This window comes from Mastacembelus armatus, chromosome 17, assembly GCF_900324485.2.
Source record: "Mastacembelus armatus chromosome 17, fMasArm1.2, whole genome shotgun sequence".
Taxonomy (NCBI): Eukaryota; Metazoa; Chordata; class Actinopteri; order Synbranchiformes; family Mastacembelidae; genus Mastacembelus; species Mastacembelus armatus.
The window spans coordinates 11852793-11869186 of NC_046649.1; the positions used below are offsets into that span (position 1 = coordinate 11852793).

Genomic DNA, 16394 nt, shown 5'->3' on the forward strand with positions numbered 1-16394 from the left:
AAAACTCGCATGTGGTTAGACTGATTGAAATAACTTCAGCTCTGTATTGTTTACATTTCGGGGGGCGGGGCTTAGAATTGACGCAGTGACGTATGGGCTGTCAGTGCGAGCTGGGGGGAGGAAAACAAGATGGCGACAACCTGAGTGGCAAGAGTAACACGAACAGAGAACATTTAACTGATATTTTGCTGGACTCCTGTGAAATATTCGTCTCATCTCGGACAGACCCGCGAAGAGGAAATAAACCCTGAGATGCAAACGAGGTTCATATGGATCTAGGTGAGATCCGGCAGCATGAGTTCGGTGGCTTGTTGAGCAGCTAGTTAGCCATTTACACTGGAGTCCGAGCGGCTTGTTAGCGGCGCAGCTCCGGTCAGCTCGCATGATAAGCTGGATGTGTCTGCTTTGTTTCACGGGTCTTGGCGGCTGGTTTGAATGTTAAAGCTGATATTGGTTTGGGCTGAGTCCGCTGCAGGAAAACCGTGTCCATTACTAATATTAGTCTTAATGTCAAAGTTGGCTAGCTAGCGCCGCACACCAACTGTTAGCCTCAGTTATGTGACGACGTTGCTGTCACTCTCACTAGTTTGTCCAGAGTTAATTCCCAGTATTTGTGAAATTAGTTGCCTTTGTTTTGAAGTAGACTTCTTTGGTAAAAGCTGCAATGGTCGCGTCTATATCGGGCAGCCACAAAGTGAGAGTTCGTGCTAACAAGCTAGTTCATTCAAGCGGACGTGCCGTGTTAGCTTACTAGCTAACCGATAGTTTCCCACTTAAACGTGTTTAATGTCTTAGGAGTCAATAGTTACTGACGTGTTTCAGTGTCCAATTAGCGTCGAAGAGAATAAACCCAGTACGGTTAATCGGTCAGGGTTTGACCTCTGTGCACACTGTTTACTTAGTTCAGAAACTAGCCAATGCCCTGTGTGTGTTTTCCATTAATGTTTAATTGACTCTTGTTTTCAGGCGCCGTGGTGGCATGGAGGACACCTGAGTACGGTTGAACACGTTGGATGGCTCAGTCGACCTCCAGGAGCCCGAGTGATACCAGAGTTTTGACTGATTCTGCTGCATGCGATTGGCTGTAGGTCTGCGTTGGGATCCAGTCCAGCTGTGCACACTTATGTGTCCTGAGGAACACTATGCAGCATGGACCTTTGACAAAATGCTGTGCTGCATGGCCTTGAAGCAGAACTGCTTGCCTTTACCCAAGGCTGTATGGTATTAAATTCACGTAGTGGTGGTCTAGAGAAGCTGAGAAAAATAACATTTTAGAATCACTTTTTTGTCATTTCTATTCAACTTCACTTGTCACAGATGTAGTGCATAATGCACAGTATAAAGCACTAAGTTACCACAGGACCCAACTGGTTCTTCACCTCTGTCTGCACCTCTTGAGTATAAAGAGCCCTAATGTTTACAAATTGGGATTGATTCCCCAACTCCTCCCTCAACTCTCAGGCGTGAATACTCCCTCTCCCATGTTCAGTATTTTGTAAATCATCTGTATTCCAACTTGTGGAATTAAAATACTCAATTTAGAGCCGAAAGGGTACCGGTGGATTATTCTCCATAGCTCTTGCAAATATATTTTGCACAGGAGGCTGAAGCTGTGGCTGCCAAGGTGTCAGTCATGAGTACCGGGGATCATCTTGATTATCTAAATGAAAATGAACTGATGGAGATGGATACTTTCATTCACCGCATTGACTCTACAGAGGTGATCTACCAGCCACGGCGGAAAAGGGCAAAGCTGATAGGAAAGTACTTGATGGGGGATCTGCTAGGGGAGGGATCTTATGGCAAAGTGAAAGAGATGCTGGACTCAGAGACACTTTGTCGGAGGGCAGTAAAAATACTGAAGAAGAAGAAGCTGAGGAGGATTCCCAATGGAGAAGCCAATGTGAAAAAGTGAGTGTCTTTTAAATTTCTGTCTGCATTGTTTGACCCCTTATTTCCCACTTCTATGCACCTGAAGGTTTAAGTCAAACATATGTTTGTAAGCTATGTAAGTGAAGATGCAGGGTCTTTACAGGATCTTTTCACTCAAATAGTCAGTTATGATGTTTGATCTCAATGAGTTGGGATGTAACAAAGCTCACAGCCGTCACTTGGTCTCCTTTATACATGGCCCCTTATATATGTTGGGCTATTATAATTCGTTTCTTTTTTGCCTAACTTTGAATAATGTTGTGCGTCTCAGCATTGCAGTTCTTACATTTCAACAACACCATTGTTGATAATTGATAGGATACTGTTTTGGCACATGCAGGTTTTTGGAAAACTATGGTATCCCAGATACCAAAATCTAAATTTTTTGATGATAAATTTTAGAATCTACAAAAACCTTTTTTCTCATTGAAGAAATTGAGACAGATCTGTCTAATTCATTAGCACCTTGCACAGTTTCCAAGACAGTTTCATGACTGTTGTATGTTTGCCCATCATCACTGTTGAATTTGGTCTTAAGTGTTTTGTTGTGCATCTGTAACCATAGCCATCAGTGTATGTGCACTTGCTTTCACCACTTCTTATCTTTCAACAGCTGTTTCAAGACCTTTGCTTAAATAAAATACTTAGGCATGAACTACATTTTCATTAAACTCGGAAATATCTGATAGAGCAAATTAAGAAAGCTTTTGTTCTCTGCCAAATATACATGGCCTGCATCAGCCACAAGTCAATCAGAATATCGGTATAAATTAGCTGAAATTTTATTTGGCCATGTGCACAGTTTCTCAGGTTGTAAATACAAAGAATGTGGTGAATTGTCGTCATTTAAATATACGACATATAGGAAATCTGAACTGTATGAAAGTTAAATTCCCATAGTATGAGAGAATGGAAGGATGTACTCTGCTACATAAAGTTAGTTTAGATGCACTTCAGTAAATTAATCATTGTCAACTTTTGGCATTAACCCAATTTGGCAAAGGTCACCTAAACAAGAAACCTGTGCACCTTAATTGAGATATATGAAACCTTTTTAACACAGCTGTCACGTCTCTCAATCACTTGGTTTATTGGTTGCACATGAATCTAGTCAGTGTGATCCAACTCTATCAGATTAACTTCTAAAGTCTAATTTTTCCATGAATGCTTTATGTCACTGTATGTCAACACAAAGTAGTTGTGTTGCAGTATTTCACTGCATTCATTTGCTCCATCTTTAAAATCTATTATGTAAACTATCCCAAAGAAAGCGAAGGTGTCTTTTAAGTAGGTCTATACATTATATTAATATTATTGGTAGAATTTTTCATTAAGATATTAGATGCAAATTCTATCAGCAGCTCAGACCTTTTCTACATTTTTCTGACTCTCCCTCTTCTTTCTTATTTCCTTTGTGACTTAGCTGTCATTTTCTATGTATTCAAACTTTTTTTCCGAGGATCAGTAGTTTTAATCACACAGTAGTTTGTTAAATATTACTCCAGAGTTTCGCTGCGGGCCTGTGCTAATTATAGAGGGAGCTTTAGAAAACTGTCAAAATGAGTTTAAACAGAAAAGAAGAAGAGCTGCAGAATGGTGTGTTCTTAGGCTGCGAACAGCAGCAGCAGAACAATGAAAAACCTGTGATGACATCTTAGTAAGGATCTACCTTTTATTAAGTATAAGTATTCCTTATCATCATCATTAATCAGCCCAAACATAATGATGATTTTTTTTTTTTGGTTTTATTTGCTGATCAAACTGATGAAGTCAAGGAGAAGGTGGGAGAAGTTGGCTACATGGCAGAGAAACAGAAACGCCTGACAGTGATATTTTTGTCCAGTTAGATAAAAGTAAATCTACATGTGTTCATGTAGGAGCAGTCAACCTAAGATAGATAACCTTTAGTTAGGAGTTTCTGTTTTTCCCCTGCTCATTTTACACTTGAGACTGAAATTAGCATGTCAGCAGCCGCTGAAGTTCTCCATCAGTCTCTCCACTGAATCCCTTTCAGCCAGAGTGCTGCTGCTGTGCACTCAGAAGCATTTTCAGTGCCAGCAGCCCAGTATGCAATGTCCTGGAAATGTGTGGAAATTGTTTAAAAAAAAAAATAGATGAACTTTAAGTCTGAAATGACACTTTAGGTCACTTACAATGTTTGCAAAGCAAGCTGTTACAGAGGTCTGAACTATTACATTAATGAATAATGAAGTAATCCTTGACTGAAAATGTGGCTGAAACACATAAACACATCTCAAAGGGGAAAAAACACAAGAGGTGGTTATTGGTTTGATATTTTTCTTTCATGAAGCCACTGGTAAGAATTGGACACATTTTGACAGTTAGGACTTTAGTTTTTAATTGCCTATACCACTGTGTCACAGTGGATGATTTGAGCTAGGAAATTTCATCAACAGAGGAAAAAAATCTAAGTTACTTACTAATCAACACCACAAACATCAGAACCTTTACACTAATACACTTGGGCCTAAATTACCAGTGGAGCTTTATTTTCCAGTGAGACATCAACACAAATATAAAGCCAAAGGTAAACAGAAGTTCAGCCTGGAGCCCTACTAGCTCCTCCCTTCTGTTCAAAGTTTTTATATATATATATTGTAGGCTATATGGTTCTGTCACTATGGTAATAAGACCTCAGTGATATTCACTAATGTGTGAAATTAGTCTGCCTGTTTTTCCTATGCTTTTTCTACATCTGACTCACTTGGTGGATGCCTTATATGTTCCAGCCAGAAGAAGCTGACTCCTGTAGAGGCCTGTCTGTGTGTGGATGCCATAGTAGCCCCTAGCCTCCCCATTTAGCCTCTGTTTAGCATTCCTGTCTGCCCAAACACTTCCTCCTTTTACAGGGTTGCCATGGGGATGGACATGCTCATACTGGCATCAATTGAGCAATGCCATACCTGTATCTACAAAAACAGCCCAGGAAAGCCATACATTCCTAGTTTGGAATGACAGGAGCACACACACACACACACACGGATATATATCGTAACTGAGACACAGACTCTGGAGCAGCACAGTGCTCTTAGAGATTTTGATCAGTTGTTTTCGTAGCTGCTGTGTGCCAGAGTAGCTGCCATATCGCTGAGTGTTGAAATCCTTTCAGTTCTGCAGGCCTTGAACACACCATCCATTTGTACAAATCTGAACTCAGACTGCAGATAGGCTGCAGCAGTCACTGCCTCCAGTGCCTTTGCCATCTCTGCTCTGTGATTTATTTTATGGAAATAAGCAGTGATGCAGAGTGGTTTGCTTCATTAGACATGTCATCTGTGCTTGCCATTTCATCTGCATAGCAAGAGATGATGTATAGGTTGAAATGAGGTTATTAAATTTGCACAACCACATTTTAATCATTGCTCAGTTTCTACGTCTGCACAAAACAGTGGTGTCTCTTTAAAAGGGCTGTGGTGCAGCAGTAACTGCTGGTGTGTATGAGCAAGCGAGAGACTGACTAGGCCCAGAAGAGCCATTTGTCAGTAGGAAGGTTGTGTATAAGACAGAGGACTGACACAGCTCATAAACTGAGGGGAGATATTGGACAGGGAGCTCTGAAGTGTTTTTGTAAGATGGTGTTGACACAAAAAAGGATGGATGATGCCTTATTTTTGGCACAGTCGCATACCTTTTATAGCTGTGACCCTGTATTGTCTGGTACAACTATAATTTTTATGTTCTCAGGGACCGAAATTGAACAATATTTTTCTCAGATTTTGTTGGTAATATTGTAGTTTTTCCTCACTAAATATACAGTGCTGATGAAATGGGAGAGAGGATTGTGCTGTGAGTCATGTCAAGCACAGCTGTGGCAGTGCTGCCATGGAGGAGGTAAATGAACAGAAATCTAACCAGTGCCACGTTCAAGCTAAGATGAAAGATGAAGCTCTCTCAGGGAACAAAAGCAAGCTTTCAGAGGCACAGTTTTTGTTTTGTTTTTTCAATGGGCTTTGCATTCATTGGAGTAGTACATTGATATATCAAGTGTTACTGGCAGTAGCAGCTGACTGCTGACTGCCTGTGTTCATCAGTATATATCACATTGGGGCATTGTGTGTGGAAACTTATTTTTTGAATAAGTTAGGCTGTTAATTAAAATGCATAACTGTCAGACAAATTGTAATATTTACTCAAATATGGTGCAGGGTTCTCCCCTCATACAGTCTTGGTGTTTTGAGATCTGTGTTTTCATTATTATCCTGTTGGAAAGGCCATGACCTGCAACTGGGACAAAGCTCTGAAGCTGGGCATATTGCCTTGGTAATCCTCTGATTCCCTGCATAGATTTTCGACCCTTGACCGTGCCTAGTATTTGTTTTCTTCATCTCCTCAGGCAACTCTCCATTTTGTTGTCCCTGTTCATTACAGTGCACAACAAACACTTTTTAAAATTTAAGTAGTCTGAATTCTAAGTATATGTAACTGTGGCAGTAACTTAGGACTATTCTCTGCTTGAAATATCACTCCAATCGACTTATCCTCACTTCCAAGGGCCAACCATAATTATGTTCAGGCTGTTTTAGATCTTTGTACAATAAGCAGGAATTCAACCCCTTTTCCTCACAGTTGCAATATTTTATTTTATGGCAAATCAAAGACATCCAGTATACAGAACCACACTTCTCAGGACAAATGGGAGTATTGTTTCAGTGTGTGAGGGCACTAATACTTTTAGGCATGTTGTTAAATAAAAGCTTCAGAAATGCAGGTGGTATCACTTGTATTGACTTAGCTGTTTTTAATTGAAATCTTTGGAATTGCCCCTAATGGTCAGACAAAGCCTTAGTATTATCTCTGCGTATGTGTTGATAGTATATCTGTGGAAGTCAGTGGTTTGTGCTTTGTGCTCCACCCATCAGATCCAGATTTGTCAGGGTCCCCAGTCACAGCTTTCAGATGAATGTTGAGTCTCCTGATTTAAACCTCCCCTCCTCGGTTAGCGAAGTGAATTGTAAGGTTCTCTGTCTTTAATATGAGACTGGTGTAACCAGCTGCTGCAGCAGTCATCCACCAGGTTGTTTGTTGAAGCTGTATAGGTACAATCAAATCATATTTAGCACATGATCTCATCTGTTAATAATTTTAAGAAATCCTAGACAATATATAGTTTGGTAATACTGTATCATTTTCTAGTTTTGTTTTCTATTAATCGGCTTCAAGAAGATCATATTTGCTTTGAGTCTTAAACAAATGTTCATATAAAATTGGCTAATAATTATGTTGTGAATGCATTGCACTGAGGTATATCACCTGGCCTTGAGCCCACTGTATTTTCACAGCAGACAAAAGTGAGTATTAATTACTATCACACTCCTGCACAGGTTTATTTGCTTAATCGTTTTCATGTTTTTCTTGTGTCCATCTATAGGGAGATTCAGCTGCTAAGACGACTCCAACACAAGAATGTGATTCAGTTGGTGGATGTCCTCTACAATGAAGAGAAGCAGAAGATATATCCTTAATTGGCTACATTAGCGCACACATGAGCTGATTTTTAATAGTGATTTATAGACAGTTGTTGCTATAGGTGAGGGTTATTTCTGTCCCAAAAATATCTTTAGTTAGCAGTTTTATAATTGGCTCACTTTATTATAACATCTATTTGTTTGGTTTGGCAAATCCCCTTAACGTCTGACTTACGTATATGGTGATGGAGTATTGCGTTTGTGGGATGCAAGAAATGCTGGACAGCGTCCCAGAGAAAAGGTTTCCAGTATTTCAAGCTCACGGGTAAATCTCTCTTTTCTTTGCTCCCTCTCTCCCCTCTTTCCCTCAGTCTCTCTGCTATATTTAGTCTGTGCCTCTCTGCAGCCGTTGCTCCAGGCCTAAGTTTAGATCCAAGACTGCAGGGCTTCTGCTGTTAAAATAACTGACCATAGATTGTATGAATGTCTGGTTGAGAGCCAGTGAAGCTAAAGTACTAAGTGTTGAGGGCTCATTTGACCACAGTGATAAATTAATTGATTTTATAATTGTTTTGTTTTTGCTCATTTGTTGTTTTTTTTTTGTTTGTTTTTTTTTTTTTTTTTTTCACATCTTACAATATGGCACACATCCACTACTCAGCCCCTCTATTTTTGTCTTTTTGCAGGTACTTTTGCCAACTGTTAGATGGCCTTGAATATTTGCACAGCCAGGGAATAGTTCACAAAGACATTAAACCAGGGAATCTGCTGCTCACTACAGATGGGGCACTTAAAATCTCAGACCTGGGAGTAGCAGAGGTGAGTTGTTTTTTTTGTTTGTTTGTTTGTTTTTTTTTTTTCCAGCTTATTAATCCCTTATTTTTTCTGTGTCCACACATACCTAATTGATAGTAGTACTGTGGAATATGTAAATTATATAAAACGTTAAACATAAAAGTTATAAAAGTATTTTGGACACCACCAGCCAGAATATGCACAAAAACACAGAGGAAAAGTACCATTCATAGTATGACTTTAAGCTCTTTACCCTGCATTTTTTATGTTGGTGTATCATAAATCTATACACATTGCTGCAAATTTTATGTTTAATATAGCGTTTCAGTGTTTCCCTTATTATGTGGCAGCAGTGGATAAGTGTGAAATTCAGTTTGAACGAAATGGCATCGATGGTGTTGAAATTTCATAATACATATTTGTGCGTATATGGGTAAAAAACATTAATTTTGGTATTTATCTTGTTCACTTTATATTTTTAGGCCCTTCACCCATTTGCAGAGGATGACACATGTCGCACCAGTCAGGGCTCCCCGGCCTTCCAGCCTCCGGAGATTGCCAATGGACTGGACACCTTTTCAGGGTTTAAAGTAGACATTTGGTCTGCTGGAGTAACACTGTGAGTAGAGATTCAGTGTTCAGATGGCTTTAAATCTCCTAGGAATTTAATGACTTCAATTATAGACAAAGGTTCAGGTGATGTACTGTAATATCAGACAAAATCGGATGTTGGTTTGCTTGTGTTCAGAAATTGGTTGTCATATGTGCTAAGGTTAAAACTGTATAGTGCTGTTAGATTTTTAGGTTACAGTAAGTGTTGATGCCTGTTTCCTTCCATTCAGATACAACATTACAACAAGTCTGTATCCATTTGAGGGAGACAACATCTATAAGCTATTTGAAAACATTGGAAAAGGAGACTACACTATTCCCGAAGAGTGTGGACCCCTTCTGTCGGACCTGCTGCGAGGTTAGTGCTGTCCAGAGATGAGTCTTTTGTCCTTCAGCAGAAATTACACACCGTCTGTCAACAGGTCGGCGTAGTTACTTCCTCGCACTGTAGGAGCTGATTCACTGTTGGTTCTTACAGGATTAGTGCTTTGAATGTCATCGCTCTGACTCTGTCATGCATCATCTGGCAATGTCATGGATTAATTTTAAAGGTTCAATGTGAGTGCATGTTTTTTTTCCCCCCCTGTATTCCAAAAAGCCTGTTCACGCAGCTGTAGAGAAAAGGAGAAAATTGGATTGAAAGCTTTGAGATAGATTTGGTCAGCTATGTAGTTAGAGCAGTAATAAATCATAAGCCCCTGCAGGTTGCTGTGTGATCTTTTCTGTATGTGTCCAGTAGGTGGTGCCATGACATTGCGAGTCACTGTGACTTCTCAGTACTGAGGCTCCAAACTGTAGAAACCCCTCCAGCTGTTGACGTAGTTTCCATTGATCTGGAGCCAGCAGCCGAATACTAAACACTTCATAGTTGGGCATTGCTTTTCCCGAGCGGAATGCCGCAATGCTTCTGCTCTTCATACAAATACAAAAAAACTGTCTCATGAGTCTTTTACAGTGAAACGTATAATCGGCTGTATGGCACCAAACTGACCGCCTGCAAAATCCATGAAGAATGCTGGGAAGATTATGGTTGAAACCCTTAATGAAAGCTGAATCCCTTAGGAGTGTTTCCAGCCTGTTATCCTGCTTTGAACCCTTTGTCCCTTTTATGGACATGAACCCCCACAACACATGCATACCTTAGCTCAGGCTTTTACTTTTACGTTTGAAATTACCTGGCATCGAATTGAGGTATTTTGAACAGTGTCTTTGTCATGGTGAAATGGACGTTTAACTGTGAATTGAACGGGGAGAAGAAATTGCTACATTCTGTTGCAGTTATAACTCATTTGGCCTTCATCCCGCTTTTTGTGTGTGTGACGTCTGTGTGTGATGACGCAGCACCTGTGAGATAGGCAGTCCATAATTACATGGTCTAAAATAAGCCCAGTGCTACAAAAGGTGTCCTTCAGCAGGCGCAGCACTACTATCAGCACTCTGCACGCTGCTCTTCTCTGCCTACTGGGAGACAATTACATTATTAGGTCTGGATAGGCAATGCATCACTGCCGCCTCATCATACTGACATTCTTATTTTCTCACAGATTCAGGCCACAGTACAATAATTAAGACACAAAATCTTCATTAACCTGTACAGCCGTTATGGTACTCATATTGCTGTTTCCCTACTGTATCTCATTGACTCCTTAAGCTTCGCAGGATGCCTTGACACAGTGATAAATGAGATTATTACTCACGTTAATTATTGTTCTTTGAATGAGCTTATGGTCTGTCTGCTGTAGCCCTCCCCTCTCTGCTGCAGCCTCGCATCAGTTTTTGTTAAGCACTTCACAGAAAACGATGGAAGAGGAGAAATTGGGCAGAATTGTTGTGATGAAACTGACCTTTACACTGTTTTTTTTGTTTTTGTTTTTTTTTTTTTTCAGGGATGCTTGAGTATGACCCTGCGAAAAGGTTTTCCATACAAAACATAAGGCAACACAAGTGAGTGATTTAACTCATCGCCTATATTATGCATCCCACTGGTTAGAAGGCTGTTTTTTATTATCATTTTCAGTTAGCTGCCACTAAAATGATAAACTACTGAACAGCAATTAGAGTTAACAAATGCAGCAAAATATATTCGGTGCTGAATTTAAGATTGAAAATGCATGTGACAGGCGAAAAGTCCATTACAGACTAACCTGTTATTTACACCCTAATTTTCTCTCCGTTTGACCCTGCCAGCTGGGTGCGTAAGAAACACCCGCCTTCTGAGCCCCCCGTGCCCATCCCCGCCAGCGCCGAGAGCCGAGACCCTTGGAGGAGTATGACAGTGGTGCCCTACCTGGAGGATCTGCACGGCTACACGGAGGAGGAGGATGACGAGCTCTATGACGGAGAGGATGAGATCATATACACTCAGGACTTCACAGTGCCAGGTTAGTGTGAGCCCACAAACTTCTTACAGTTATGTTTGTTTGTTTGGTTTTCAGCATTGAGGTTAGTCACATATGCTTTCTGTTTGACTTTCAGTGGATGAAGAGCTGTTTCCGTTTGTTGTTAGCTACTTCATCCTCTTGTAAAACGATGGTTCGTTACTGTGACCAGGTTTAGTTCTAGTTTTCCAATTATATGAACTGGACTCCCCTCATTTTCTCTGAGGCCTCATCTTCTTTGATTTCCTCCCACCTCACTCTGTAGACAGCTAGCCTTAATTTAACAGAGAATGCATCTTTAAAATGTGCAGCATATTTTGACAGTCTAAGATTATCAGATGATGTTTGTCTTAATATTGGCCTGTTACAATTATTTCAGTCCCACATTAGGGAAAAGGAAGCTGTCTTTCTTGCTCATAATAAAACTCAAACACACTGAGGTAAATAAAAGCTCTGGGGCTCACTGCAGTTCATAGGTCCTGGTACCGATGAGCAGAAATTTTGCTCTTTTATATCGATCAGACTGAATTACAATTTAATTTCACAGTTTAGCAGTTGCTGTGACCAGTTTCTGTCTGTATTTATCGTGAATGTCGGAAGATAATGTCCCCATTCTGAAACCCATCTGCTGAACTCTGATTGGTTAACTGTTTACATATTGGAGTAGCAATACACAGCTGTGGGCTTCAGAGGTCTGTAACATGCTACGTTTTGGCATTAAAAAATAATAAATCCTGTTTTCCTATCACAGTCTTAGAAAATACTGAAATGTTTCTGGTAGTGAACTGTGTGCAAACTTTGCTGTGAGAAGATAATGAAACATCCTTTTATTTGATTGAATTTGTTCCCCAACTCTTTTTTTTTTTTTTATCCTTTGGTCCTTTATCTGTTGCTAGGCAACAGTCGCTAATAATAAATGCAGTCAGTGTTTGGTATCCAGAAGTGGTGCCCCACATAAAAAGGATCTGCAGAATGTGAATGGAGCGATCTAAACATAGTGCAGTAGAAATGGTTTTGGTGTGGGAGTATGAATGGTTTTCCAGGGTTCACTACCACACATTGTTGCTCACAGAATCCTTCATATGAATGAAATAATGAATGAAATAATGAACATGGTCAAATAAACAGGTTGACCTGATATGTCTGTGCATCAGTACATACATCTTACCACTTCTCTGATGTTCTTGTGTGTCTTATAGCGTTTTCAGTCTGGGAACTCATTTAAAGTTTCTCACACACGCACTTGCACCTCTCCACTTTTAATTAAGTCACAGCTACATTAAGGTTGGGGCCTATTTTTTTTTTACTCAACTGATTTCCTGTTTTTGTAGGTTACAATTTCTTACATATTTCTGGTTTCCTGGTATTTTGCGTGTGCTGTTGACAGATCACTTTTTAAAGGTCTGCCTGTTACATTTATTTCAGTCCCTCATGACAACATGACAGTGTTTATAGCAGTAAGTTGGGGGGATTTCTATTAGTGATGCACCGAAATGAAAATTCTTGGCCGAAACCGAAAAAGAGGAAACCAAGGCCGAAAACCGAAACACCGAAAGAAATTATGCCAATTATTAGTACCATTGCATTTATGGCTATGGCTGTGTACTAACTTTACTAAAATCAAGGCATTGCAATTGCATAAATTAATATTAAAGTTTCAAAGAATAAATCAATTACAAATTATGCAAATATTTATTTAGCACATTGCAACAATGCAGTGAAGTAGCGATCGGAATGTTTGGATTTCAGGTGATAAATTAAACCCGACGTGGAGAAAGTCTTTGCAGATGCACCCCCTCTTGAAATTTCGGCATTACATGTTTTGCAAATCGCTGTCTGTGGGTCTTTCTCAGATACACTGAAATACGTCCACACCGCAGACATGATGCTTCAGACAAGCACGTGCAGGTCGCGGTTTCTGTTTGCATCATCACAACATTTCGGCCGTAATGTTTCGGTGATAAAAGTCTTTCAGTGGCCGAATATTTGGTGCACCCCTAATTTCTATCCATGTTAACACTGACATTGTGAATGGTTTTACCTCCCACTTTGTCAATAAAGCATCCACCAGCAGGTGATGAACAAGTAAGTGTGATGGATTTGTGTTTGTGTTGTTTTAGGACAAGTGGTTGAAGAAGATCTGGATCAGGGGAACGCAGAACACAGTCCAGCTGTAGCCAAGCCAGTTTGTGTAAATGGGACAGAAGGGGGGTCTCTGAACAGCAAGGCCAAACCCGAACGCCAATCGTCCTCCTCATCTAACCCCTCACGCAAAGGAGTCTCCACAGCCAGCAAGATCCGCAAGCTCTCAACCTGCAAACAGCAATGACCCCCCCCCCTCCAACACCCTTTCCTCCCTCAGCAACAATGAACCTGGTGAGAGTGTGGACTGTTAACAAAAGCTTGTGCTTCTGAAGGACACCTTTTATACTGTAGAAAGGTGCTGCAGATCCATTTGAAAAGAATAGGAGGGATGAGAAGCAAATCTGTTAGAACAGAGATGTAGAGATGAGTATCCAGCAGGACCTGGAGTGGCAGAAATAGTCGGGGGAGGAGGGGGAATATAATCTGTGTTGATATTCAGCGAACAGTCCTCTGACTCACCACTGCTCCCCAGCCAAACACATGGGCGGTTTCCTATACAGTCACAAAAACTAGTTCTGGACTGGTCTAGTCTCAGGTTCTGTTTTCTGTTTCTTGTTAGGGTTTATGTAGATAGTCTTCCTTGGGGTCGTCAGTGCCCTTCATGCTGAACAAAAAAAAAAAAAGTGGGGCAGATTTATGCTCCAAGCATATACACTAATTTTAACAGGTGGTCCTCCTCTCTTTCCAGTTTCCTCCTACAGTTTGCTCTTTCAGTATCTCACACATACAAACCACTCATGGCATGAGGCTGTTTGTCATGGCTGCAGTGCAGAGGAGATGCTGTGTATTAATTTGTTCAGGCGATGACTCACCCTGGATGAGATAAAGTAGGCTGTGGGACGTTTTGTGTCTCTCACTCTAAGGATGAGTCTTTCTGTATTAGCAGCACAAATTAGTACTTGTCTTGTAGTTCTGTGTACTATTGAGTTTTATCTCAGGAACCCTAGATTTTGGTCATGATATGTTAGAAGATTTACAAGAATTAAAACTGAACAGTCCATTAAAACCTTTGTGCTGTTTGTCTCTCTGTGTCAGGTCTCCCTGGCCCTGTCTTTCTGTGTCTGAAGTCCACACAGTTATGAGAGAAACCTGCTGACATTAATGCCCCCATACCTCCTTGGACCACTGGCCTGCAGAGTCTTTTGAAGATGTGGTATGAGTGACGGGAAGGAGGAGGACAGCATGAAATGTTTTTTGTGTTCTGAGACTGAGGCACTGGCTGTGAAGATGGTGTTTTGTTTTTTTTTGTTTTTGTTTTTTTTTGTTTTTTTACCCCTTCCCTTATTTTGGCTCCTTTCAACTGCTGTCATCCAGTTCTGTCATCTAGTCATTTCTCACTCCATCCTCTCAGCCTCTTTGGTTGGTCAAGTGTTGCACCGGACGTTACAAACACCATCACCCCTGTACCCCACACCTCCACCTCACCCACTCTTTCTTTGACTACCTTTGTTTTTACAGAACCCTAATGGCAGTTTTTAAGACACATTGTGATGTGTAAAAAATGAAAGAGAAAAATAGAACAAAAGTTATGAATAATTCTATATTTAAATCTGTGATGAGAATTATGATAGTAGTCTACTACCACCAACATAAAACTGCATGCTGTACAGAACTGGAAGAAAGGGAAAGTGCTTGTTTTGTGCACAGACAGACTGAAGCCTTGAGATCCACTGCTGACCTGTTGGGGATTTCTGATTTCCATTTAGTTTTTTTCTTCTTTTTTTTCCATTGAATATTTTTTTAATTATTATTTATATAAAATATATCCCAAACAGGCTGTTTTGTTGGATGATCCTTTCTATTTAAATTTTAGTTGACTTTATTATGCAATATATTTGGTAGGTTTATGTCCTTTTTTTTTTTTGTGTTTTTTTTTTTTTGTTTTTTTGTTGTTTTTTTTTCCCTCCATGATAAGAACTCTGCACTTCCCTTTCTCTGTCTGCCAGCAGTTTGTAGATCCTATATATCAAGAGCCAGTGCCGTTCAGCTGCAGGTAGTCACAATCACCCGGTCACTTGTTTTCCGGCGATGCTCTTTGTTGTGCCGATCACATCAGTGGGAGCCTACTCCCCTCTGATGCAGCCAGGCCCATCATCAGCCCCTCGCTGGGAATAGATCAGAGAGCAGTTGAGTCACCACTGTTAGGGAAGGAGGGAGCTGCATCTCCCATATCAGCAACGCCAACAGAGAGAGAGAGGTGCTCCGCTCAGTGAGACACAGATCAGAGCATGGAGGATGAAGAGCCTTGTGTTTACAGGTTGCAGAACATTTCAGCAGTGTGATTAGTATGTGAGGATGCACACTGTAGGATCCTGTTCTCATGGCAATGAGTTTGCCGATTTTGACAGTTTCACACAGTGCATCATTTATATGAATCATGCTACAATAGCATAATTCCACTCCTCCCCCCCTTTTTTTTTTTATTCAGAAAAATGTTGAATCCAAAATGAATCTGTGCCTGTTTGTCCCCCACAGTCTAGCCTTCGTCAGAGCTGCAAGACATTTGAATTTTCTGCACTACTCGTTTCACAATAAAGCAGATGGTTCGCTAAAAGGACAAAGACATGAATTTCATAAAACACACACCTGCGTGTGTTGCAGCTCAAACTCAAGTCTGTGTGAAAGGAAAAGGGACCGGCTGTACGTACCATTGTAACTCCCAGGTGCAGCAGTGGTCACATGTTGAGATGCTGTCTGACATGAGTGCAGAAGCAACACCCATTATGACAGAGCAGATACACTCTGAGATCTCATCACAGTTAAAACCCTAAAATTACCTGAATAGAGCTGCAACAGTTACTCTACTTGATTGGTCGATGGGAAACAGTTTTGGTAATGGATTATTCATGTAAGCCCCATCAGGACTTTGTCAGACAAGAAGAGATGTTTAAAGTTGGGCCTGAAATTTCTTTCTTCACCTTGGAAAAATAATTTGTCAAATCTAATTAAAAGATTTTGCTGGAAGTTTTAGACACATCTCTGTCTTCCTCAGAAGATGAAGTTTGCTTTGAGGAATATAAATTGTAGATAACGAAAATAATCAGCAGATTCACCAAAAAGATAAAATGCTCTTAGTTGCAGCTCTACTCCAGATTTTCATCTAACA

The 16394-nt window shown here is 40.4% G+C and overlaps 1 protein-coding gene across 1 annotated transcript; it reads left to right on the forward strand.

The window, feature by feature from the left end:
- The first annotated feature begins 111 nt into the window (after positions 1–111).
- stk11 (serine/threonine kinase 11) lies at positions 112–15065 on the forward strand. Its single transcript, XM_026314594.1, has 11 exons — positions 112–279; positions 967–1911; positions 7322–7405; positions 7594–7683; positions 8045–8177; positions 8636–8772; positions 8996–9123; positions 10652–10709; positions 10953–11146; positions 13264–13519; positions 14324–15065. Exons 2-10 carry the CDS (start codon positions 1634–1636, stop codon positions 13470–13472), a joined length of 1311 nt encoding a protein of 436 aa, XP_026170379.1. The 5' UTR covers positions 112–279; positions 967–1633; the 3' UTR covers positions 13473–13519; positions 14324–15065.
- Positions 15066–16394: the final 1329 nt, after the last annotated feature.

Bases quoted from the DNA above. Each gene is read 5' to 3' on its own strand.
- stk11 (XM_026314594.1), top strand. From the start codon at position 1,634: ATGAGTACCGGGGATCATCTTGATTATCTAAATGAAAATGAACTGATG. The intron at 7,684-8,044 runs GTAAATCTCTCT...GTCTTTTTGCAG, and splicing joins CCAGTATTTCAAGCTCACGG to GTACTTTTGCCAACTGTTAG. The intron at 8,178-8,635 runs GTGAGTTGTTTT...TTATATTTTTAG, and splicing joins CAGACCTGGGAGTAGCAGAG to GCCCTTCACCCATTTGCAGA.